The 25819-nt window shown below is 45.5% G+C and overlaps 1 protein-coding gene across 2 annotated transcripts in view; it reads left to right on the top strand.

Moving 5' to 3' along the window:
* The first annotated feature begins 8253 nt into the window (after positions 1-8253).
* The window catches only part of LOC121583628, a 63281-nt gene continuing 45715 nt past the window's right edge, over positions 8254-25819 (top strand). For both annotated transcript variants that reach the window (XM_041899782.2, XM_045214450.1), the window contains exons 1-3: positions 8254-8460; positions 14888-15115; positions 21510-22299. In XM_041899782.2, coding sequence (XP_041755716.1) covers positions 14906-15115; positions 21510-22299 — 1000 coding nt within the window. In that variant the 5' untranslated portion in view covers positions 8254-8460; positions 14888-14905. The remainder of the gene's footprint in view (positions 8461-14887; positions 15116-21509; positions 22300-25819) is intronic.

Here is a 25819-nt window from a genome sequence, read left to right as displayed (position 1 = left end):
GGCCGAATTGAGAACGAAGATAGTATTGCCAAGTTAAGGTTGGTCGAAAATTCTCTGTGCTACGCCAAACAGTACCTATCCTGTAATGGCTAATGGAGAATCACGTTATCCTGTTACAAATTTGTAGCTACAGACTTTTCTACCTTGCTGGTTACACCGTCTGAAAGACAGCAATGCAAACATTTGGAAGGCTTCCTCTCATGACCTCTACAAGACAGATTTTAACATACTCTACCGGTTGTCTCAAAATGGAAGAAAATATATCCACAGGAAAGTATTTTTAACCTGACTTTTTAGAATCTCGGGTTGTTTCATGATTTCAATCACTTTCTGATTTCCTTTTGATTTGAACGATACCTTCCATAGACTACATGTTTGCCCATGGTAGTAGTGTCTTCATCACTGAAAAAGATCAATGGTTTAGTTTGATCAAATTAGAACGCTTACAATTATATAATTTATTGAATAAAAAAATAATTTAAAAAAAGTCATTTTGTTTCTTGTAGCCCATCAGAACTCGTGTACGGGTTGAAAATGGCAGATTTGGTCACTGATAAGAACCTAATTTGGAACGCAGTCGCTGTACAGTAACATGATATACATGACGTCAGAGCTCAGGCTCTTCGCTTTGCAGCGCTGTGTGGGTTTTGACTGACAGACGTGCTAAGTGTGAGCACCGTGCGTGACAAAATGCCCCCATCCCTCCCCCTAATCGGGCAACTTTTGCACATTTGTTGTTGTCAGAGAGAGGGGAATGCTGTAAATAGAGAGTCGATGTGTTCTGAAAGATGAGACGTTGAGGATTATAATAAATACAGCTTTGATGTCATACCAGCAAACCACACACCCGTGAGGCCAAACCAAAACACCCGTGAGGCCAAACCACACACCCGTGAGGCCAAACCAAAACACCCGTGAGGCCAAACCACACACCCGTGAGGCCAAACCACACACCCGTGAGGCCAAACCACACACCCGTGAGGCCAAACCACACACCCGTGAGGCCAAACCACACACCCGTGAGGCCAAACCACACACCCGTGAGGCCAAACCAAACACCCGTGAGGCCAAACCAAACACCCGTGAGGCCAAACCAAACACCCGTGCGCTTCACATTTCCATATTATAAAACCCATGTCATTTACACCAACGTTTATGATCACCACCATGTTTAGTGTACAGTTACAAGGCTGACATGGTGTCATACCGGGGGCAGGTCCAAGCTACGGACCCTGGGACTGAACACATCCCTCTGCAACTGGATCCTGGACTTCCTGACGGGCCGACCCCAGGTGGTGAGAGTAGGCAACAAACAACACCGCCACGCCGGCCCGCAGCACGGGGGCCGCTCAGGAGTGCGTGCTCAATCCCCTTCTGTACTCCCTGTTTACCCATGCACAACTAACTCCATCATCAAGTTTGCTGACGACACGACGGTGGTAGGCCTGATCACCGACGACGATGAGACCGCCTACAGGGAGGAGGTCAGAGGCCTGGCAGTGTGGTGCCAGGACAACAATCTCTCAACATCAGTAAAACAAAGGAGCTGATTGTGGACTACAGGAAACAGTGGGTGGGTGGGGGGTGTTGAGGGTCAGCGTGGTGGAAGTGTTGTCTGTTGTCTATTGTCTGTGATTGTTAACCTGTTTTAAATGTTCTGCTCACATCGGCCACGGAGAGCGAGATCACACAGTCATCCGGAAAAACAGCGGCTTTCACGCAAGGCACAGTGTTATATTCCTCGAAGTGAGCATAAAAGGCATTTCGCTCGTTTGGGTGTTCTGCATCGCTGGGCAACTCACGTCTGGGTTTCCCTTTGTAATCCGTTATCGTCTGCAAGCCCTGCCTCATACGACGAGCGTCGGAGCCGGTGTAATAAGATTCCACCTTCCTCCTATATTGTCCTTTTGCATGTTTGATGTCTCTTACGAGGTCGTAGTGGGCGTCCATGTCCGTGTCCTGTTCCTTGTAAGCGGTAGCTCTAGCCTTTAGCCCAGAGCGGATATTACCTGTAATCCATCGTTTTGGGTTTGGATACGTTCTTATAGTCCCTGTGGGGACGACATCGGCTATGCACTTATCGATGTAGCCCGTGACTGTTGTGGTAAACTCCTCAATGCCATCAGGTGAATCCCGGAACATATCCCAGTCTGTACTAGCAAAACAGTCTTGTAGCCTCGCGTCTGCTTCATCCGACCACTTCCGTTTTGAGCGCATCACTGGTACTTCCTGGTTGAGCTTTTGTTTGTAAACAGATAGCAGGAGAATGGAGTCGTGGTCAGATTTGCCGGAGGTGGGACGAGGGAGGGCCTTGTAGGCGTTTCTGTGGGTAGAATAAAAGTGTTCTAGAGTTTTAGCGCCCCTAGTGGCGCAGGAGACATGTTGGTAGAAGTGAGGTAGAACGGTTTTAAGTCTCTCTGCGTTAAGGTCTCCGCCCACCAGAAACGCTGCCTCTGGGTGAGCAGTTTCTTGTTTGTTTATGGCCCCATACAGTTCGTTGAGTGCCAGAGTGGTGTTGGCTTGGGGAGGGATGTAGACAGCCGTGATAATTACAGATGAGAACTCTCTTGGTAGATAAAAGGGTCTGCAGATTACCATGAGGTATTCTATATCAGGTGAACAAAACTCGAGATTTCCTTCACACTTGAAGCAGCACACCAGTTGTTATGAAAAAACACACTCCACCTCCTTTCGACTTTCCCGAAGCTGCGTCATCATCCAGCCACGTTTCAGTAAGACATATAATATTGCAGCTTTTCAAGTCTCTCTGATAGGAGACTCTGGAATGAAGCTCATCCATCTTATTCTCGAGTGACTGGACATTTGTCTTCACTGTTCTTTCATGCTCATTGATGCACCTGGCCTCTCCGCTGTCTATCAGCTATTCCTATTGGTTCTTGTGGATTCACACTGAAAATGGATGCAGCTTTGAATGCTTGTATGTGTGGTATGATTGCTAGTTGCAGATCTGGACAAACGATCCACTATTGTCACTATGAATGATGGATAGAGGGAAGGATAGACAGACTGGTAGACGATATTGACCTGTGGAATATTAGAAGTTAGCGTAGTGCATAAGGGAAGTACCAAAACACCTTGATATAGGGGAGGGGCATGCAAGCGGATGAGGAGATTTGGATAGGATGGCCAGCAGATGAGGAAATTTGGATAGGATGGCCAGCGGATGAGGAACTTTGGATAGGACGGCCAGCAGATGAGGAAATTTGGATAGGACGGCCAGCAGATGAGGAAATTTGGATAGGACGGCCAGCAGATGAGGAAATTTGGATAGGAAGGCCAGCAGATGAGGAAATTTGGATAGGAAGGCCAGCAGATGAGGAAATTTGGATAGGACGGCCAGCAGATGAGGAAATTTGGATAGGACGGCCAGCAGATGAGGAAATTTGGATAGGACGGCCAGCAGATGAGGAAATTTGGATAGGACGGCCAGCAGATGAGGAAATTTGGATAGGACGGCCAGCAGATGAGGAAATTTGGATAGGAAGGCCAGCAGATGAGGAAATTTGGACGGCCAGGATGCCACCTGGTTGTCCCATATGAAGTCAACATCACGTTTTATGGGAGACCTTCTGGTATGGATAAAGGCTTGAGTATTTTCACTATTTTTAAAGCAGATAATTAGCTAAACATGTGACACCACAGCTGCATGAATTTGTGATCTCTTCATATGTTCATTTATCAATTTCTAAGCCCAACCAGCTAGACATAACAATGTTCAGGCTACATTGTTGTCATTCAGTAAAGGTATTCAGTATAGTAGCTAGCTACTAACTTTTACTGTACTAGCCTACTGTAGCCTACAACCAAGCTAGATAGTTAGCTACAAAGAAAACAATACATTTCATCAACAGTCTTTTTAGCTAAATATATGTAGCTAGTTTGACCGCATGCCAAACAACTTTAGAGATGATTAGAAAGTTCTAAAAGCAAAAGTGACTTAGCTGTCTTTTTGACTGCTCTGCTGACCAACTGGATCTAGAGGCAGCTAAAGTTAGCTAGCTAGTTAGCTTTATAGTTAGCTATCTTGGACATAAATGAGATAAATAATTGCAGTTGTGTTGTAAGAAGTAATTTCCAGATGGAGAAATGCCAGATCGGTCTGTAATAACTAACTTTAAATAACAGAGATCTGTGTCTACATTGATGGTTGTTCGCTCCTTCTTTCTACAATGGGGTATGGAACAACACCACAAAAACAACCAGTGTCCAGAAATATATTACACCCATACTGATAAGACCGCCTCGATCACACCGACAGCATCATTTGCGTTTTGGTGTGATCGAGGCGGTCTTATCTCTGACGGTGTAATACACCAGAAGTACATTCATTTCCAATGGAACGCTGCGTATCAAATCAAATCAAATCAAATGTTATTGGCCACATGCGCCGAATACAACATGTGCAGACATTACAGTGAAATGCTTACTTACAGCCCTTAACCAAAAGTGCATTTATTTTCAACAAAAAAGTGTTGAGAAAAAAAGAGCAGAAGTAAAATAAAATAACAGTAGGGAGGCTATATATACAGGGGGGTACCGGTGCAGAGTCAATGTGCGGGGGCACCGGCTAGTTGAGGTAGTTTAAAAAAAAAAGTTATATGTACATGTGGGTAGAGTTAAAGTGACTATGCATAAATAATTAACAGAGTAGCAGCAGCGTAAAAAGATGGGGTGGGGGGGCAGTGCAAATAGTCCGGGTAGCCATGATTAGCTGTTCAGGAGTCTTATGGTTTGGGGGTAGAAGCTGTTGAGAAGCCTTTTGGACCTAGACTTGGTGCTCCGGTACCGTTTGCCATGCGGTAGCAGAGAGAACAGTCTATGACTAGGGTGGCTGGAGTCTTTGACAATTTTGAGGGCCTTCCTCTGACACCGCCTGGTATAGAGGTCCTGGATGGCAGGAAGCTTGCCTTGCAGCATTGCGTTGCAGAGTGTGGTGCATACCTTGGATTTATCTAACGTATGCATCAAATTGTATGCTTGGGCTTGACAGAAAGTAGCAAAATATGAATGTTGAACTGTTGTTGCACACATATCCACTAAATAAATAGTGGAATTACATCATTAAAGAAAAGCTATACTGCAGAATTTCTTAGAATAGAGTAGCATAAATATTATTTATTCGATGACATCTACGAATGTATTGTGACAGCCTATAATATAATTTCCCTCCAAAATGATGCAATAATAAATAGTAAAAATAGTAGAGAGTAGGCTATTTCAACAATGAGACCAACGTTGAGGTCTTGATCGCGCTGTTGGACCGCTGAAAGCGCAGGGCTGAGTGGGTCCAGGGATGGTTGAAGTCCCTAAAGCAGGCAGGGGTGTTCCACCATCTCATTCAAGAGCTTCCACTGTCGGTAATTCTTACTGTGTACTACTCATGAAAAATAAGCCAAACCATCAACTAGCATAACTATAGTTATTAGATAACTATCATGGACATGTCACCTACAGTACACACAGTTATCTGACAAAATGATCAGGGGTAGTAACTAGCATCATTTATATTACTATTTCTCTCACTCACTCACTCACTCACTCACTCACTCACTCACTCACTCACTCACTCACTCACTCACTCACTCACTCACTCACTCACTCACTCACTCACTCACTCACTCACTCACTCACTCACTCACTCACACACTTCATTGGCTATGTTAGCAAGCCAGCTAGTCAGGTTTGCTAGCTAGCCACATCTAGAACCAAGCTCACTACTAAACTGACCTGGCAATCCTACTATCGTGAACACTCGTCTCCAAGCCACATCTAGAACCAAGCTCACTACTAAACTGACCTGGCAATCCTACTATCGTGAACACTTGTCTCCAAGCAGCATTTTTTTTAGTTTATGTCCCTGTAGCTGTCAGCAGTTGGTTTTGAGGATACTGCGGAAATGATTCTCTCCTCCATGTGTCCAACAACCACATGTGACTGTCTGCAACACGTGTGTAGATACCTGCATTCAGTATTGTTGCGTAGTTGCACAAAATGTTATGCAGCATTGATGCAATGATACTGTCGGTGTGATCAAGGCGTTACCATAGAGAATTAATAGGAAAAGTTAAGGAAAATTCAACTTTGAGCTACATTATAGTGGCGTTGTAAGAACCTAGTGAGAAGGTCCGTCGGTAACATGACCCGGTTTGAATCACGACATACCAGATAAGTGACTTTCTGTACAGGCTTCCTTCTTTTCACTCTGTCAATTAGGTTAGTACTGTGGAGTAACTGCAATGTTGTTGAGCCATCCTCAGTTTTCTCCTATCACAGCCATTAAACTCTGTAACTGTTTTAAAGTCACCATTGGCCTCATGGTGAAATCCCTGAGCAGTTTCCTTCCTCTCCACCAACTGAGTTAGGAAGGACGCCTGTATCTTTGTAGTGACTGGGTGTATTGATACACAATCCAAAGTGTAATTTAATAACTTCGCCAACATCTACCAATAGGTGCCCTTCTTTGCGAGGTATTGGAAAACCTCCCTTGTCTTTGTGGTTGAATCTGTGTTAGAAATTGACTGCTCAACTGAGGGACCTTCCAGATATTTGGATGTGTGGGGTACAGCGATGAGGTAGTCATTCAAAAATAATGTTAAACACTATGATTGGACACAGAGTGAGTCCATGCAACGTATTATGTGACTTGTTAAGCAAATGTTTACTCCTGAACTTATTTAGGCTTGCCATAACAAAGGGGTTGAATACTTATTGACTCAAGACATTTCAGCTTTTCATTTTTTATTAATTTGTACAAATGTCTAAAAACATAATTCCACTGTGGAGGCCAGTGACACAACATCTCTATTTAATCCATTTTAAACTCAGCCTGTAAGACAATAGAATGTAGAAAAAGTCAAGGGGTGTGAGTACTTTCTGAAGGTATGTTTCATGAAGCCATTAGAAGACTGTTGCTGACCGAGAGGAGGTATGTACAGCGCATTCGGAAAGTATTCAGACCCCTTGACTTTTTCCACATTTTGTTATGTTACAGCCTTATTCTAAAATTGATTAAATAGTTTTTCCCCCTCATCAATCTACACACAATACCCCATAATAACTAAGCAAATACAGGTTTAGAAATTTTAGCAAATGTTTTAAAAAATAAAAAACTGAAATATCACATTTACATAAGTATTCAGACCCTTCACTCAGTACTTTGCTGAAGCACCTTTGGCAGCGATTACAGCCTCGAGTCTTCTTGGGTATGACGCTACAAACTTGGCACACCTGTATTTGGGGAGTTTCTCCCATTCTTCTCTGCAGATCCTCTCAATCTCTGTCAGGTTGGACAGGGAGCGTTGCTGTACAGCTATATTTGCACATAATATATATTTGCACATAATATTTGCCATTTTTCGCATAATACATTTTACCGACACAAAAAGATCCCACCATGTAGAATGAGCAAATTATCTGTTGGCATTTATAAAACTATACCGACACTTCCTATTTCTACAGCTGTCGTGATTTTGTTTTTTATACGGTATGACTTTACTTGCATAAAAACTGTGGATGGAAACGTGGTTACTGTTCCGACCAGCAAAATAAAGTTATGAACCGGTTCTAACCAAAAAAAGTACCAGTTTTTGTAGTTAATAAATCCTATGTGATAACTCTAGTAGGCCTCTTCTTAACTAGCTTACACTCTTAGAATTTTTTTAAAATTATAGAACCAAAAATGGTTCAATCGCTTGCTTTGTACAGCGCATTCGGAAAGTATTCAGACCCCTTCCCTTTTTCCACATGTTGTTACATTACAGCCTTATTCTAAAATGGATTAAATAATTTTAAAAAAAAACTGTTTTTTTGAAATGTTTGCAAATGTTAGCATTTGATAACATTACACCCAATCACTACATTACTGGTGGAGGGTTCTTATCAACAGACTAAATCCATCTACATTTTCTACAAATGGAAGAAGAAAAAAACAGCTATTGCGAGTTAATTTTTGAATTCTCCCTATTGATTTAATTAATGAATATAAAAAGTTAAACAACAAAAACAATTGTTAAAAAACTTTCCTGCTTTGTAAAACAGCCCTCCTTTATAAATAGCAAATATAAGTATACAATGAACATAACAGCAACCCATGCATTGTCCTCAATTTTCTCATTCTTCCATTTTGTATATGTTACAAATTGAAATGTATTTGTATTTCTTATGAATAAGATGATCATTTCATCTCTCATAACCACACAATGACGTAGCTACATATCCGGATCACGTGTTTCCGGTCAGGCAGGAAGAGGCCTAGTGTTATTTCAACATATTTTATTTATATGTTTTGGAGAAGAAAAAAACATCTCGCACTATTCAGTTTGGCTAGTCGGAGTGGTCTATCGCTTGCTTTGACCCACATGATTGTTAGTAATATTAGGCCAAACAACTCCTTCCTTTATGCTAGAAGAAATAGCTATATGAAGTGTCTCCGGTGTAAAGGTAAGTGTTTCTGACAAGACAGAGAGAGAGGCGTCTCTTTGTTCTATGTATGAGTCTGATCGTACTAACGAACGTAGCTAGCTAACGTTAGCTTGCTAGCCGTAGACGAACGCTAACTTCATATTACTATTGATTTGAAATAACTGGATAGCTAGCAAGATAACTAGCTAGCTCGGGTGTGTTATGTTACCAACGGCCCAGCTAGGTAACTAGCAAGCTAGCTAGATAATAAACTGCAGAATGGTTGGAATGACTAGCCAGCCCAGAATTAACGTTATATAAACGTGCTACATTTGAGATTTTAGTCATTTAGCAGACACTCTTATCCAGAGCGACTTACAGTTAGTGAGTGCATTCATTTTTCATACTGGCCCCCCGTGGGAATCAAACCCACAACCCTGGCGTTGCAAGCGCCATGCTCTACCAACTGAGCTACACGGGACTAGCCACTGATAACGAAATGAACTATGAACAATATTTGGATGCTAAATATCCAACAACTGTAACAGTAGGCCGTTCTTTGCCTTAGCAGACTTATGCTAGGCAAACACTACACGACTTCTAAAATCTTAACAACTGGTCACATTTCCCCATGTCCTTGTCACAAATCTTTCATTCAGTCCATCCTCACATTACACTTTGATTCCCTAATTGATCCTGCCTGCGTTTCTTGGTTGTCGAAGGAAAACAAATGTTGTATTAGTGTGCACATTATTATGTGCAGAAACATCAAAAAAAGTCAGAGGCAGAATATGGATTTAATAAGATATTAAATTATCTTTTAGATTTCTGTCATGTAACGCAGATGTAATAATGGTTCGTTTTGCATGGCCTGTTGCCCCGGGTGAGTGGAGGTTTTTCCAAGGATTCTGTACCAAGGATTCGGTGTTCTGTCTTGCAGAAGGCATTGCTTTTGATAAAAAAAACAAAAACGCTTTATCTGCCTTCGCAATGAAAACGAATTAGAAAATGCAAACATTTATTTTATGGAAAAGAGATGTATGTTTATGGATGATGCACCATGCTGCCTTGTTGACAAAATGACAGAGCAGTGCAGATTACTGTTCCATTTGAGAAGGGCTCGCCTCCCTCCCCGTTTTATCCAGATATGACAGGCATAGGCCTGGTGCCCCAGTCTCAGCATAATCGAATCACCCGTTGTTTTGGTCTCACATGCTGAATGCTCAACGTCTGTTGGCAGCATTCCTTGCCCAATCACGTCGTAGCACTGCTCATACTATAAAATGCACAACCAAAATTTAGGACATGTCAGAAAATTATCAGGACATCCGACAGGGGTCTGGAGAACGGAACAGCCATCATTGGTGCGATTCTCGATGTAATGATCCTAGCCCATGTTCATAGGATTTCACCCCGATCATTAAAATTAGTCTGGGACGGCAAAAACATGGCGAAATCGTGTTGTATATGCCCGGCATTAAGCCCTCTACAGACTGTACCATTTTAGCTGTCTTATGTCACGATTTAGCCGTCTCAGACGTTTCCACGTTGTGGGCAAATTCTTAGGTCGTAAACGACTGTTGGACGTCTTGGCTCGTTCAGTGTGACAGGGTCTAGGTCTGCCGATTTAAGTACCACTACGTGCAGTCGTATTGTTTTGGTATCACATGCTGAATGCAGTCGTAGGCTCCGACTAAGTTCTGGCAGTGTCTGGTGTTACGAGCCGATCCCGGTGACTGACCAATAGGAACGCGGCCGATCCCGGTGACTGACCAATAGGAACGCGGCCGATCCCGGTGACTGACCAATAGGAACGCGGCCGGCACCGAGTATGCACACAATTAGTCTGAATAATATAATAGTACCGTTTAACCAGGTTGATAGGTTTGAATTAACATCGCACAGTGTGACGTGATAATCGTAAAAGACTGAATCCGACGTACAGTCTGCAAAGGCCTTAAACTTAACTCTACGACTTACGATGGAGTTGAGCAGCGATGAGTGTGAGCGGACTTTAGCTATCAGATTGTAACGGGCTAATGTGGTGCTCCGTTAGCCATTTACAGGATAGAAGGCAGGGCAAACCGGGTGTTCATTTCTGGTAGATCATCAAAATAAATAAATCACACCATGTTTTTGGACACATACAGCAGATTTTACCAGATGAAGTACAATACCATTGGAAATTAATGTTAAAAATTCAATTTTATATTCTTAACTTAAATTGAAAATGATGCTTTCACTGCTTCCGTTTTTAATGAGTGTTTGTCTTTTTGGTCTCTTCACAGACACCAAGCCCCTCCCCCTGCCACTCACAACAAGCCCCTCCCTTTGCCACTCACAACAAGCCCCTCCCTGTGCCACTCACAACAAGCCCCTCACAACAAGCCCCTCCCTGTGCCACTCACAACAAGCCCCTCACAACAAGCCCCTCCCTGTGCCACTCACAACAAGCCCCTCACAACAAGCCCCTCCCTGTGCCACTCACAACAAGCCCCTCACAACAAGCCCCTCCCTGTGCCACTCACAATAAGCCCCTCCCCGTGCCACTCACACAGACGCAAAGCCCCTCCCCGTGCCACACGAAAGATCATCTTCTTCCTCTATGACAACAAGCATTTTCAACTCGCTATTTTTGCATTTTAGGTTTTCATGGACACCGAAACACATTGAGACACTATTTTACTGTACTAGAGGAGAACTTAACCTTTGTAACGATGCCCTTTTAATGTCTCAACTCCCAACATGTCGAACAGAACAGACCCTAATAAAATGAGAGTATCAATGAAGATGTTATGGAAAGTTAATACTCCGTTTCTTGTTGCGCGCAGCATTACGGTACCACGTACCGCGAGCAGCATTTTAGCCAAAGACCATTATACTAGCATTTTATATAAGGAATTAGCAACTCGTTCTGAGAAATGAGCATATTTTATCCAGGTAGGGCTCTTGATTTCAACATGGACAGGAGGCTGTATACATAACTGTTCTACATTTGAGTCATTTAGCAGACGCTCTTATCCAGAGTGACTTACAGGAGTAATTAGGGTTAAGTGCCTTGCTCAAGGGCACATCGACAGATTTTTCACCTAGTCGGCTCGGGGATTAGAACCAGCGACCTTTCGGTTACTGGCACAACGCTCTTAACCACTAAGCTACCTGCCTCCCCCAGATGGATAAATGTTAGCAAGCAAATAGATCATGTTGGTTCGACTTTCAATAGAAAGATTAGCTGGCTACTCACTAGCAGAAGGGCTTGTGCTTGATATATTGTTTGTTAATGCAGAAGGAGTAGCCCTTCATTGATTTAATCAGTTTTGGCAGGGGAGCATAGAACCAGAGTTGTTCTCGATCAAAAAGGGGTTTAGGTGTTGGGCGTGGCAGGGGGCGTGGTAATGTGCTCGGTCGGCCGTCCGCGTGGCTACATTTTAGAGGCCCCCATCTTGGCGCTGTAGAGGAATGTAAAAATGTTTAAGCTAATTTCCTGCAATTATACTAATTTCTCCATGGAGCTGACAATTTGTTTTTGCAATTGTAAGCTTTTCTACATACTTTATCTGGTTTTAGTCGTTCTGGTATACACTTAAGTGTTTTCCATCCTGAAATGTTTTAATAATAAAAAAGGACTTAAGCAACCAGAAAAATGCTTAGGTGGCCCGCCCTAGGATTACAATGGCAGAAAAATACCTGAATGCTATATAGTCTGGACTATATTGCAGTAGTCTGGACTACTGCTATATTGCAGTAGTCTGGACTACTGCAACTCGCTGTTGGCTGGCCTCCCTGCCTGTGCCATTAAACCCCTACAACTCATCCAGAATGCCGCAGCCCGTCTGGTGTTCAACCTTCCCAAGTTCTCTCACGTCACCCCCCTCCTCCGCACACTCCACTGGCTTCCAGTTGAAGCTCGCATCCGCTACAAGACCATGGTGCTTGCCTATGGAGCAGTGAGGGGAACGGCACCTCCGTACCTTCAGGCTCTGATCAGTCCCTACACCCAAACGAGGGCATTGCGTTCATCCACCTCTGGCCTGCTGGCTCCCCTTCCTCTGCGGAAGCATAGTTCCCGCTCAGCCCAGTCAAAACTGTTCGCTGCTCTGGCACCCCAATGGTGGAACAAGCTCCCTCACGACGCCAGGACAGCGGAGTCACTCACCACCTTCCGGAGACATTTGAAACCCCACCTCTTTAAGGAATACCTGGGATAGGATAAAGTATTCCTTCTAACCCCCCCAAATTGTAAAGTGGTTATCCCACTGGCTATAGGGTGAACGCACCAATTTGTGAGTCGCTCTGGCTAAGAGCGTCTGCTAAATGACGTTAATGTGCCCTTGAGCAAGGCACTTAACCCTAATTGCTCCTGTAAGTCGCTCTGGATAAGAGCGTCTGCTAAATGACTAAAATGTAAAATGTAATGCTATTTTTTTGGGGGAAGAACTATGGATTCCAAATCCAACTGCCAACTCTATAACAATCAGGACACATACAGTAAGCATTCAATAATGGATTTAAAGTGTCAAGTGGTAGTAACACGCTTCAAGTCTTTCTACTCCATTCAATAACAGTGGATTACGGGGCGCAGTTTGACAGACGTTACTTATCCAAAACTACGGAGCGCAATAAAATGTATGCAGTTACACAGGACAAACATATGTACAAGGTAGGCGTTAAAGTGTGGACTGACAGTGACTCGATGTAGTCGGAGGTGCAGTCCGGCCACACTCGTCGCTGCTCAACCCCGACGCGGAGTTCTGGGCTATCTTTGTCTGCGTGGTTGGGCCCGTCTTGACGGTTTTCTTCAGGCTGCAGACACTTTGGAGGCACTGGCTGGTTTCATAATTCACTTCCACACCTAGCCCAGCTTCTATATAGTGTAGACGGTTCTGATTTTAAAAGGTCATTGTTTGCATTACCGAGCGGAGCCCAGATAAGGCTTGAATCCAATCGTTAGAATGCTACCAACCCCCTCCACCAAATCAAAGCCAAACATGGATGTCAGTGTTCTGCGGCATGATGTCACCCAATAGCGAGGCTGATTAGTTAGACCAGGAGTGTCAAAGTCATTTATTTTTTCTCCCGCGGGCCGCATTCATCGAGGTCTGTAGGGCTGCTCTTAAAATCGGTTGTATTTCCTCACCGTGAAAATGTTCAAAACATTGTCCTCTTCGTCGCTGTTGGAATCCATGACTCCCTTGACTGTTAGCAAGCTGGACTATAAATGTAGGTCCATTTTATTATTTTTTACACAGCTTCGATTTGAGTTTTTTGTCATTTCAATGTCGATTTTAAATAAAAAAACAGAAGTCAAACCACCTTGCGGGCCATGTTGAATTGGTTCCCTGAGCTAGACAAACGGGTGTGAAACACACGTGTGCACGCTAAGCGAGACACAACATGGAATCTATGTTTGGTTTTGATTTGGAGGGGGATGGTAGCATCTAACGATTTAATGTGGTTCTTTACTGTGCACTGCTCGGAAACGCAAACAACAACCTTTTAAAATCAGAACCGTCGACCGACCACAGATATAACCTCCGTCGTGGGAACAGCGTCGCCGCACAGGTACGGGTTGTCACATATCTCGCAAAATGGCTCAATATTATACATCTAGACCAGAGCTCCACTGTCTCTGGCCTCCAGGTGGCTCAATGTTATAGATCTAGACCAGAGCTCCACTGTCTCTGGCCTCCAGGTGGCTTAATGTTATAGAGCTGGACCAGAGCTCCTCTGTCTCTGGCCTCCAGGTGGCTCAATGTTATAGATCTAGACCAGAGTTTTACTGTCTCTGGCCTCCAGGTGGCTTAATGTTATAGATCTAGACCAGAGCTCCACTGTCTCTGGCCTCCAGGTGGCTCAATGTTATAGATCTAGACCAGAGCTCCACTGTCTCTGGCCTCCAGGTGGCTTAATGTTATAGAGCTAGACCAGAGCTCCACTGTCTCTGGCCTCCAGGTGGCTTAATGTTATAGAGCTGGACCAGAGCTCCACTGTCTCTGGCCTCCAGGTGGCTCAATGTTATAGATCTAGACCAGAGCTCCACTGTCTCTGGCCTCCAGGTGGCTCAATGTTACAGGACATGGGTTACTCCACACCAATACCTCCAATCACCAGGATAATGTGTGTTGGGGTTTGAACTAGCTTTACTGTTTAAATGATTGTGTAATGTATAGACAGGTCTACATTAACGTAGACTATACTCCTACATATAGCACTGTTGTTTAGCTATCCAGACCCAGGACCCACTGTGGTCCTCTGTAGCTCAGCTGGTAGAGCACGGCGCTTGTAACGCCAAGGTAGTGGGTTCGATCCCCGGGACCACCCATACGTAAAAATGTATGCGCACATGACTGTAAGTCGCTTTGGATAAAAGCGTCTGCTAAATGGTATATTATTATTATTATTATTATTATTATTATTATAATAATAGTGTACCTAACCAAAGCTTCTATTATACATTTTTCCATAGGGGAAACGGCTCCAACTCATGATGGAAGACTGCTTGCACACCTCTTCAGAGAACCTGTCTAAGTTGGTCCGATGGGCCCACAGTCACGGCACCATCTGTGCTCTCATCCCCAACCTCAAACACCTGCTTACTGAGGGTTCCCATGGGAACCTGACCGCTATGTGGGGGTGCAGCGCTGGCCACGCCTACCACTGGCCCCTCACCACCACCTGTAAGACAGGCCAGAAGGTGGGCGTGTTTTTAGTCCCAGATGTGTTTGTGATTGACAAGCTGAACGTGTTTGGGTTGAAACAGACTGGAACCCAGGCTAGGCATACACTCAGCGGCCAGTTTACACCACCCCGTTCACGAAAATGGTTCGCTCCTACAGACAGTGAGTCACGTGGCTGTGGCTTGTTATATAGAGCAGGCAGACAGGCATCGAGGCATTCAGTTACTGTTCAATTGAACGTTAGAATGGGCAGAACAAGTGACCTAAGAGACTTTGAGTGTGGTATGATCTGTACAGCACTTCGAGATATTAGCTGATGTAAGAAGGGCTATATAAAATAAAATTGATTGATTGATTGATTGATGATCGTCGGTGCCAGGCGGACTGGTTCCAGTATCTCAGAAACGGCCTCCTGGGCTTGTTTTTCACACATGCCGGTGTCTAGGGTTTACTGAGAATGGTGCGACAAACAAAAAAACATCCGGTCAGCGGCAGTCCTGTTGCCAAAAAACAGCTCTTTGATGAGATGTCGAAGGAGAATGGCAAGAATGGTGCAAGCTAAACGGAGGGCCACGAACAGGCAAATAACGATGTTTTCCTGGCACACGTTAGGTCCCTTGATACCAATTGAGCAACTTTCCATGCCCCGAAGAAGTCTGGCTTTTCTGGAGGCAAAGGGGGGTCCGACCCGGTACTATATGAGTGTACCCTATAAACTGGCCACTGAGTGTATGTGTCTTTCTATAAATAATGGGGAAAATGTCTGACATTGGGAGAAACATTTCTAAATGCTTTGAAACTAAAATAAAAATGATTTTCATGCAGTTCCACGTGTGAACTCAGAGGAATATTGTCCCATCCCTCCACCTATAGAACAACACAGCCCTAGGACTAGACATCCTTTAAGCAGGGCTCATACACACATTGGCAAGTCAAATTCAAGGACTTTCAGGCACTTTTTCAAGCACTTCATTGTAATTTTCAAGGACCTCCAATGTTATACAATTGTATAATTTATATAACTACATAGAGGGCCTAATATAGAATCATGCAAAAAGTGTAGAAAAAAAGTATGTCATTATCACTTTAAGAATAATGACTTTTTTTGGCCTTGCCAATGCATTGATATTGAAATTATTATTACATTCTAAAATATGTGAGAATAATGTGGACATTGGCTGAATAAATAGATTGGATACATGGCGATTGTTCTGTAGCCAATGTCAAATCAAATGCATTTACAGTGGGGAAAAAAGTATTTAGTCAGCCACCAATTGTGCAAGTTCTCCCACTTAAAAAGATGAGAGAGACCTGTAATTTTCATCATAGGTACACGTCAACTATGACAGACAAAATGAGAATGTTTTTCTCCAGAAAGTCACATTGTAGGATTTTTAATGAATTTATTTGCAAATTATGGTGGAAAATAAGTATTTGGTCAATAACAAAAGTTTCTCAATACTTTGTTATATACCCTTTGTTGGCAATGACACAGGTCAAACGTTTTCTGTAAGTCTTCACAAGGTTTTCACACACTGTTGCTGGTATTTTGGCCCATTCCTCCATGCAGATCTCATCTAGAGCAGTGATGTTTTGGGGCTGTCGCTGGGCAACACGGACTTTCAACTCCCTCCAAAGATTTTCTATGGGGTTGAGATCTGGAGACTGGCTAGGCCACTCCAGGACCTTGAAATGCTTCTTACGAAGCCACTCCTCGTTGCCCGGCGGTGTGTTTGGGATCATTGTCATGCTGAAAGACCCAGCCACGTTTCATCTTCAATGCCCTTGCTGATGGAAGGAGGTTTTCACTCAAAATCTCACGATACATGGCCCCATTCATTCTTTCCTTTACACGGATCAGTCGTCCTGGTCCCTTTGCAGAAAAACAGCCCCAAAGCATGATGTTTCCACCCCCATGCTTCACAGTAGGTATGGTGTTCTTTGGATGCAACTCAGCATTCTTTGTCCTCCAAACACGACGAGTTGAGTTTTTACCAAAAAGTTATATTTTGGTTTCATCTGACCATATGACATTCTCCCAATCCTCTTCTGGATCATCCAAATGCACTCTAGCAAACTTCAGACGGGCCTGGACATGTACTGGCTTAAGCAGGGGGACACGTCTGGCACTGCAGGATTTGAGTCCCTGTCGGCGTAGTGTGTTACTGATGGTAGGCTTTGTTACTTTGGTCCCAGCTCTCTGCAGGTCATTCACTAGGTCCCCCCGTGTGGTTCTGGGATTTTTGCTCACCGTTCTTGTGATCATTTTGACCCCACAGGGTGAGATCTTGCGTGGAGCCCCAGATCGAGGGAGATTATCAGTGGTCTTGTATGTCTTCCATTTCCTAATAATTGCTCCCACAGTTGATTTCTTCAAACCAAGCTGCTTACCTATTGCAGATTCAGTCTTCCCAGCCTGGTGCAGGTCTACAATTTTGTTTCTGGTGTCCTTTGACAGCTCTTTGGTCTTGGCCATAGTGGAGTTTGGAGTGTGACTGTTTGAGGTTGTGGACAGGTGTCTTTTATACTGATAACAAGTTCAAACAGGTGCCATTAATACAGGTAACGAGTGGAGGACAGAGGAGCCTCTTAAAGAAGAAGTTACAGGTCTGTGAGAACCAGAAATCTTGCTTGTTTGTAGGTGACCAAATACTTATTTTCCACCATAATTTGCAAATAAATTCATTAAAAATCCTACAATGTGATTTTCTGGATTTTTTTTCTCAATTTGTCTGTCATAGTTGACGTGTACCTATGATGGAAATTACAGGCCTCTCTCATCTTTTTAAGTGGGAGAACTTGCACAATTGGTGGCTGACTAAATACTTTTTTCCCCCACTGTATAAAGCCCTTTTTACATCAGCAGATGTCACAATGTGCTTATACAACAACCCAGCCTAAAACCCCAAACAGCAAGCAATGCAGATGTAGGGGCACATAATAAAGCCATGTAGCTTGAATCTCACCATCGCTGTTTTATTATAATGAGAAAGTGACCAAAAACCAGGTTCCTTTTTTAATGGAAGGATTTGTATGGAAAGCCAAGTTGAAGCCAACAGATGTTGTCGTCCTCAGAATAACCATATGGTTTTACCGCCACCGAGTAGCTCAACGCCCTTCAACCGAGTAGCTCAACGCCCTTCAAACGAGTAGCTCAACGCCCTTCAACCGAGTAGCTCAACGCCCTTCAACAGAGTAGCTCAACGCCCTTCAACCGAGTAGCTCAACGCCCTTCAACCGAGTAGCTCAACGCCCTTCAACCGAGTAGCTCAACGCCCTTCAACCGAGTAGCTCAACGCCCTTCAACCGAGTAGCTCAACAGAGTAGCTCAACGCCCTTCAACAGAGTAGCTCAACAGAGTAGCTCAACGCCCTTCAACAGAGTAGCTCAACGCCCTTCAACCGAGTAGCTCAACGCCCTTCAACCGAGTAGCTCAACGCCCTTCAACCGAGTAGCTCAACGCCCTTCAACCGAGTAGCTCAACGCCCTTCAACCGAGTAGCTCAACGCCCTTCCACAGAGTAGCTCAACGCCCTTCCACAGAGTAGCTCAACAGAGTAGCTCAACGCCCTTCAACAGAGTAGCTCAACGCCCTTCCATTGAAGCGACGGTAAACAAACATCTCTCAAGCTCCTTGTATTGTTTTTAAAATTGTAGGTGTAACATGGAAAACAAATTGTCCTGTTATTTCATTACCAGATCATACTGTGAAGAAGCCATCTAGGCTATGTCATTTGTTGTCATTATATCCAGAATATTTAATAGTAATAGTGTTGGGTGTTGAGCAATAGTCTATCCTACACAGTTGTGCACAGTAGACTCTGTGTCCAATCCAAGGCACTAAAACATATGAAAACATGAAGTCATTACCTTGATGCTTTCTCTGTTGAATCTAACGAGATCCTGCTGTAAATCGAGCAGACAACACCAAATTATCAACATCAATTCGCTAGGGATATTAGATCCAATGTGGATCCAGGCACAACTGTCTTCACCGGTGTGCACAGATTGAGACACCAAAATATTCTTGACGTTCCTCAAACACCTTTTTTCCAGCGCTTGGCCTGTTGCTTGGCATGCACAATCACATCAGCTGTTCGTCGTTTGACTGTCATTCGGAAAATTCCTTGCTGAAATCAGATGTGTGAAAATATCACCGCGTAATTAATCAGCTGGACATCAAATGCACATCCAACAAGCATTATGCATAATTATTGAAGAACCCACGTTAATGAAAGTATCGATGTAGGTTTTAAGGATCAAGGTAAGGTGACTCTTGCCGTTAGAAGCATTCCATTTATTTGTGTGTCCATAAAAACTGTATTAACATAAGAAAACACTAAATGTTACATAGTTACACTGCATTTCTGAGATCTCTATACAAAAACTGTCCAACAGCTAGATACAGGGATCAAGTTCAATGTCTAATTTAAGCTGATTTTAATTCTTAATATGATATAACGTCAATTTACACTGCCAAATATTCAAGGTCAGAAAAGTAATGTTTTATGTCACACGATTTTGGACAAATCCGTCAAGACACCAACCATGATAAAGGGTTAAACAGGTTGTTCATTATAGATAGCTATGATGTTATTGATTATGATCCCCCCCATCTTCATGTAATGACATTAAAACATTGTCAGATTATTATCAATGAGTTGTCCAGGAAATCCTCACTGGTGCCCTAGTTTAGAGAAAGACCATATATACCGTGCGTACGGAAAGTATTCAGACCCCTTGACTTTTTCCACATTTTGTTTCGTTACAGCCTTATTCTAAAATGGATCAAGTTTTTTTTTTTTCCCCTCATCAATCAACAAACATTACCCTATAATGACAAAGCAAAAACAGGTTTTTAGAAATGTTTGCACACGTTATATATAAAAAAAAGAAAGAAACTGAAATCAAATTTACATAAGTATTCAGACCCTTTACTCGTTACTTTGTTGAAGCACCTTTGGCAGCGAATACAGCCTCGAGTCTTCTTGGGTATGACGCTACAAGCTTGGCACACCTGTATTTGGGGAGTTTCTCCCATTCTTCTCTGCAGATCCTCTCAAGCTCTCTCAGGTTGGATGGGGAGCGTCGCTGCACAGCTATTTTCAGGTCTCTCCAGAGATGTTCGATCGGGTTCAAGTCTGGGCTCTGGCTGGGCCACTCAAGGACATTCAGAGACTTGTCCTGAAGCCACTCCTGCGTTGTCTTGTGCTTAGGGTCGTTGTCCTGTTGGAAGGTGAACCTTTGCCCCAGTTTGAGGTCCTGAGCGAGCTGGAGCAGGTTTTCATTAAGTATCTCTGTTCTTTGCTCTGTTCCTTTCCCTCGATCCTGAGTAGTCTCCCAGTCCCTGCCACTGAAAAACATCCCCACAGCATGATGCTGCCACCACCATGCTTCACCGTAGGGATGGTGCCAGGTTGCCTCCCGATGTGACGCTTGGCATTCAGGCCAAAGAGTCAATCTTGGTTTCATCAGACCAGAGAATCTTGTTTCTCATGGTCAGAGTCCTTTAGGTGCCTTTTGGCAAACTCCAAGCGGGCTGTCATGTGCCTTTTTACTGAAGAGTGGCTTCCGTCTGGCCACTCTACCATAAATGCCTGATTGGTGGAGTGCTGAAGAGATGGTTGTCCTTCTGGAAGGTTCTCCCATCTCCACAGAGGAACTCTGGAGCTCTGTCAGAATGACCATCGGGTTCTTGGTCACCTCCCTGACCAAGGCCCTTCTCCCCTGATTGCTCAATTTGGCCGGGCGGCCAGCTCTAGGAAGAGTCTTGGTGGTTCCAAACTTCTTTCATTTAAGAATGATGGAGGCCACTGTGTTCTTGGGGACCTTGAATGCTGCAGAATGTTTTGGTACCCTTCCCCAGATCTGTGCCTTGACACAATCCTGTCTCGGAGCTCTACGGACAATTCCTTCGACCTCATGGCTTGGTTTTTGCTCTGACATGTACTGTCAACTGTGGGACCTTTATATAGACAGGTGTGTACCTTTTCCAAATCATGTCCAATCAATTGAATTTACCACAGGTGGACTCCAAGTTGTAGAAATATCTCAAGGATGATCAATGGAAACAGGATGCACCTGAGCTCAATTTCGAGTCTCATAGCAAAGTGTCTGATTACTTATGTAAAAAGGTTCTGTTTTTTATTTTTAATACATTTGCAAACATATCTAAAAACCAGTTTTTGCTTTGACATTATGGGATATTGTGTGTAGATTGATGAGGGGAAAAATGAATTTAATCAATTTTAGAGAAAGGCTGTAACATAACAATGTGTAAAAAGTCAAGGGGTCTGAATACTTTCAGAATAAACTGTATTCTCTGTATATTCTGTTAATTGTTGTCAGCGCCATTCCACCAGGTCAAATTCCTGGTCCATGTAAAATGTACTTGGTGATTCTGATTCTAAAGGAGCGGGGTGGCTGCTACCAGGACAGCCGTAGCATCAACTCCGACAGCCTCAGTGTCCAGGGAGGGGCCTCGGCCCGCCAGAGCAGCCCAGGAGGAGAGAGGTTTCTGGGCCGATCCACCAAGGCCAAGGGGGGCGACAGCAGCCAGACCCGGGACTCCTGCGACTTCTCCAACTGCAGCGACGACAACACTGAGGCGGACGACAACACGGAGGAGTATAACAGCAACCTGTTCGATATCGTCTGCGAGTCCTCAGCCACGACGGACGAGGATGGAGACATGGACTACGAGCCTCATCACAGACCCAGGAAGAGGGGTCCCCCTGGGGGGTCTGAGTCGGTGAAGAGGATTAAGCAGGAGACTGCTGAGGACACAGGGCCCATAGCCCAGCTAGCAGCAGCACCAGCAGTCTCCCAGTCCCCAAAGCCTGATAACTCCCACCATGCCTTGCCACACAAACCATCCCAGCTGGACACTTTGGTTGGTGGTGTGTCGTCGTCTCTGCTGGGAGGGCGCTCCTTTCCTCAAAAACCTCTCTCCAGCTCTGTCTCCAAACCTCCCATGATGAGCACTGGTTCTCCCAGACACCACGACCCGTCCTCGTTGTCGACCCAGGCCCTGAGCACCCTCCCTGGGGCAGGTAGTGAGTTGATGGAGGGTTTGGCCCCGGAGGACCTGCTGAAGCCTGGAGGATCCGAGGGGCCGTTTGGGTACCTGACTCCCTCCTCCCCCAGTGGGATGAAAGCTGAACTGGACCTCCTGGGAGCAGAGACCAAAGGAGAGGCTACAGGTACAGTTAACATCCCTCTTTCTAACTCCCTGTAACGTCTCTCTCTCTCCATCCCTCTCCCTCCCTCCAACTGCTCTCTCTCCCTCCAACTGCTCTCCCTCCCTCTGTTAACTGCTCTCTCTCCCTCTCATTAACGGCACTCTCCCTCTCTAACATCTTTCACTCCATCTCTGTCTCGCTCTCACTCCATCCCTCTCTCTCTCAAATTCAATTCAATTTAAGGGCTTTATTGGCATGGGAAACGTGTGTTAACATTGCCAAAGCAAGTGAAGTAGATAATAAACAAAAGTGAAATAATTAATAAATATTAACAGTAAACATTACAACATTTCCAAAAGAATAAAGATGTTTCAAATGTCATATTATGTATATATACAGTGTTGTAATGATGTGAAAATACTTAAAGTACAAAGGGAAAATAAATCAACATAAATATGGGTTGTATTTACAATGGTGTTTGTTCTTCACTGGTTGCCCTTTTCTTGTGGCAACAGGTCACAAATCTTGCAGCTGTGATGGCACACTGTGGTATTTCACCCAGTAGATAAGGGAGTTTATCAAAATTGGGTTTGTTTTCTAATTCTTTGTGGATCTCTGTAATCTGAGGGAAATATGTGTCTCTAATATGGTCATACATTTGGCAGAAAGTTAGGAAGTGCAGCTCAGTTTCCACCTCATTTTGTGGGCAGTGTGCACATAGGCAGACCTGGCTCTCAAGAGAAGACAGGCTAAGGCGGCCTTTCTCAATAGCAAGGCTATGCTCACTGAGTCTGTACATAGTAAAACCTTTCCTCTCTCTCTCTCACTGCGCTCTCTCTCACTGCGCTCTCTCTCACTGCGCTCTTTCGCTCTTTCTCTCTCACTGCGCTCTCTCTCACTGCGCTCTCTCTCTCTCTCACTGCGCTCTCTCTCTCTCTCTCACTTCTCTCTCACTGCGCTTCACGCCTCACTGCGCGCTCACTGCGCTCGCACTCTTCGCCTTACTGCGCCTCACTCGCGCTTCTCGCTTTTCGCTCACTGCGCTTTCGCTTCTCTCTCACTGTGCTTCTCTCACCGCGCTTCTCGCTTTCTCACTGCGCTTCTCGTTTCTCTTTACTGCGCTTCTTCGCTCTTCTCTACCCGCGCTTCTTCGCTTTCTCACTGCGCTTCACTGCGCTTCTCACTGCACTTCTCACTGCGCCTCTCGCCTTCTCACTGCTTCTCTCACTGCGCTTCGCTTCTTTCTCACTGCGCTTCTCGCTTCTACTGCGCCTCGCTCTCACTGCGCCTCCCTCTCACTGCGCCTTCGCTTTTCTCACTGCGCTTCTCTACTGCCTTTTCGCCTTTCACTGCTCTTTCGCTTTTTCTTTACTGCGCTCTCGCTTTCTTCACCGCGCTTCGCTTCTCTTCACCGCGCTTCGCTTTCACTCGCGCTTCTCCTTCACTGTACTCTTCGCTTTCTCACGCGCTCACTGCGCTTCACTGCGCTCACTGCGCTTCCGCCTCTCCACTGCGCGCTCGCCTTCTCACTGTGCTTTCTCTTCACTGTGCTTTCTTCACTGTTCTTCACTGCGATCTCGCTCCTCTCTCACTGCGCTTCCCTCTCACTGCGCTTTCGCTCTCCACTGCGCTGCTTCGCTTTCTCACTGCGCCTTTGTTTTCTCACTGCGCCTTTCACCGCGCTTCGCTTTTCACCGCGCCTCGCTTCTCGCTTTCTCACTGCGCTTCTCGCTTTCACTGCGCTTTCGCTTTCTCTCACTGCGCGCTTCTCACTGCGCTTCTCACTGCGCTCTTCTCACCGCGCTTCACTGCACTTTCACCGCGCGCTTTCCACCGCGCCTTCGCTTTCACTGCGCTTCTTCCTTTCTACTGCGCTTCGCTTCTTACTGCGCTTCCGCTTACCGCGCTTCGCTTTCACTGTTTTTCACTGCGCCGGCCGCTTCGCCACTGCGCTTTTCGCTTCGCCAGCGCTTTCTCGCTTCTTCACTGCGCTTCTCGCCTACTGCGCTCCTTCTTACTGCGCTTTGTCTACTGGTTCGCTTCACTTTCGCTTTCTCACTGCGCTTCGCTTTCTCTCACTGCGCTTTCTCACTGCGCCTCTCGCTTCTCTCACTGCGCCTTTCGCTCTCTCACTGCGCTCTTCTCACTGTGCTTTCGCTTTCTCACTGTTCTTTTCACTGCGCTTCCACTGCGCGCTTCTCACTGCGCCTTTCGCCTCTCTCTCACTGCGCCTCGCCTTTCTCTCACTGCGCTTTCTCCTGCGCTCTTCGCTTCTCTCCTGCGCCGCTTCTTTCACTGCGCCGTTCTACTGCGCCTCGCCGCTTTCTCACTAGCGCTCTTCACTGTGCTTCGCTTCTTCACTGCGCTCTTTCTCTCACTGCGCCTCTCTCACTGCGCTCTCTCACTGCGCCCTCACTGCACTCTTTCTCACTGCGCTTCCTCACTGCGATCTTCTCACTGCGCTCTTCGCGCTTCTCTCTACTGCGCTTCGCTTTCTCACTGCGCTTCGCTTTCTCACTGCGCCTTCGCTTTTTTCTTCACTGCGCCTTCGCTTCTTCGCTTCTCACCCGCTTCGCTTCTCACCGCGCTTCGCTTTCACCGCGCGCTTTCACCGCGCCGCTTCTCGCTTTCGCCCCTTTTCACCGCGCGCTCGCTCTTTCACTGCGCCGCGTTCTTCACCGCGCTCTTCACTGCGCTCGCCGCTTCTTCTAACTCGCTTTCGCCGCTTTCTAACTGCTTCGCCGCTTTCTAACTGCTTCGCCGCTTCTCTAACTGCTTCGCCGCCTTCAACTGTTCGCCGCTTTCTAACTGCTTCGCCGCTTCTTCTAACTGCTTCGCCGCTTCACTGTCGCTTTCACTGCTCGCCTTTTCACTGCTCGCCTTCTTCACTGCTCGCTTCTTCACTGTTCGCTTTCTTCGCCGCTTTCGCCGCTTTTCGCTTTCTCTCACTGCGCTCGCCTCTCACCGCGCTTCGCCTTCTCACTGCGCCTTCGCTTCTCTCACCGCGCCTTCGCTTCACTGTTCGCTTTCTTCACCGCGCTTCGCTTCTCACTGCGCCTCGCTCACTGCGCGTTCTTCGCTCCACCGCGCTTCGCTTTCTCACCGCGCTTCGCTTCTCACTGCGCGCTTCTCACTGCGCTCACCGCGCTTCGCTTCACGCGCCTCGCCGCTTTCTAACTGCTTTCGCCTTCTAACTGCTCTCTCGCTTTCAACTGCTTTCTCGCTCTCTCTAACTGCTCGCCGCTTCTAACTGCTCGCCGCTTCTCTAACTGTTTTCGCCTTCTAACTGCTTCGCCGCTCTCGCCGCCTAACTGTTCTCGCTCTACTGCTCGCCGCTTTCTAACTGCTTCGCCTTTAATTCGCTTTCGCCGCTTCCGCCGCTTTCTAACTGCTCTCGCCGCCTTCTAATTGTTTTCGCCGCTTTCAACTGCTTTCGCTTCTAACTGCTTTCGCTTTTTCACCGCGCTCTCGCTTTCTCACGGCGCGCTTCGCCTCACTGCGCTTTCTCTACTGCGCCTTCGCTTCCACTGCGCCTTCGCCG

The sequence above is a fragment of the Coregonus clupeaformis genome, unplaced genomic scaffold (assembly GCF_020615455.1).
Source record: "Coregonus clupeaformis isolate EN_2021a unplaced genomic scaffold, ASM2061545v1 scaf0258, whole genome shotgun sequence".
NCBI classification, from domain to species: domain Eukaryota; kingdom Metazoa; phylum Chordata; class Actinopteri; order Salmoniformes; family Salmonidae; genus Coregonus; species Coregonus clupeaformis.
Note: the sequence above shows the minus strand (reverse complement) of the source record. Positions and strands in the feature narration are given on the sequence as shown.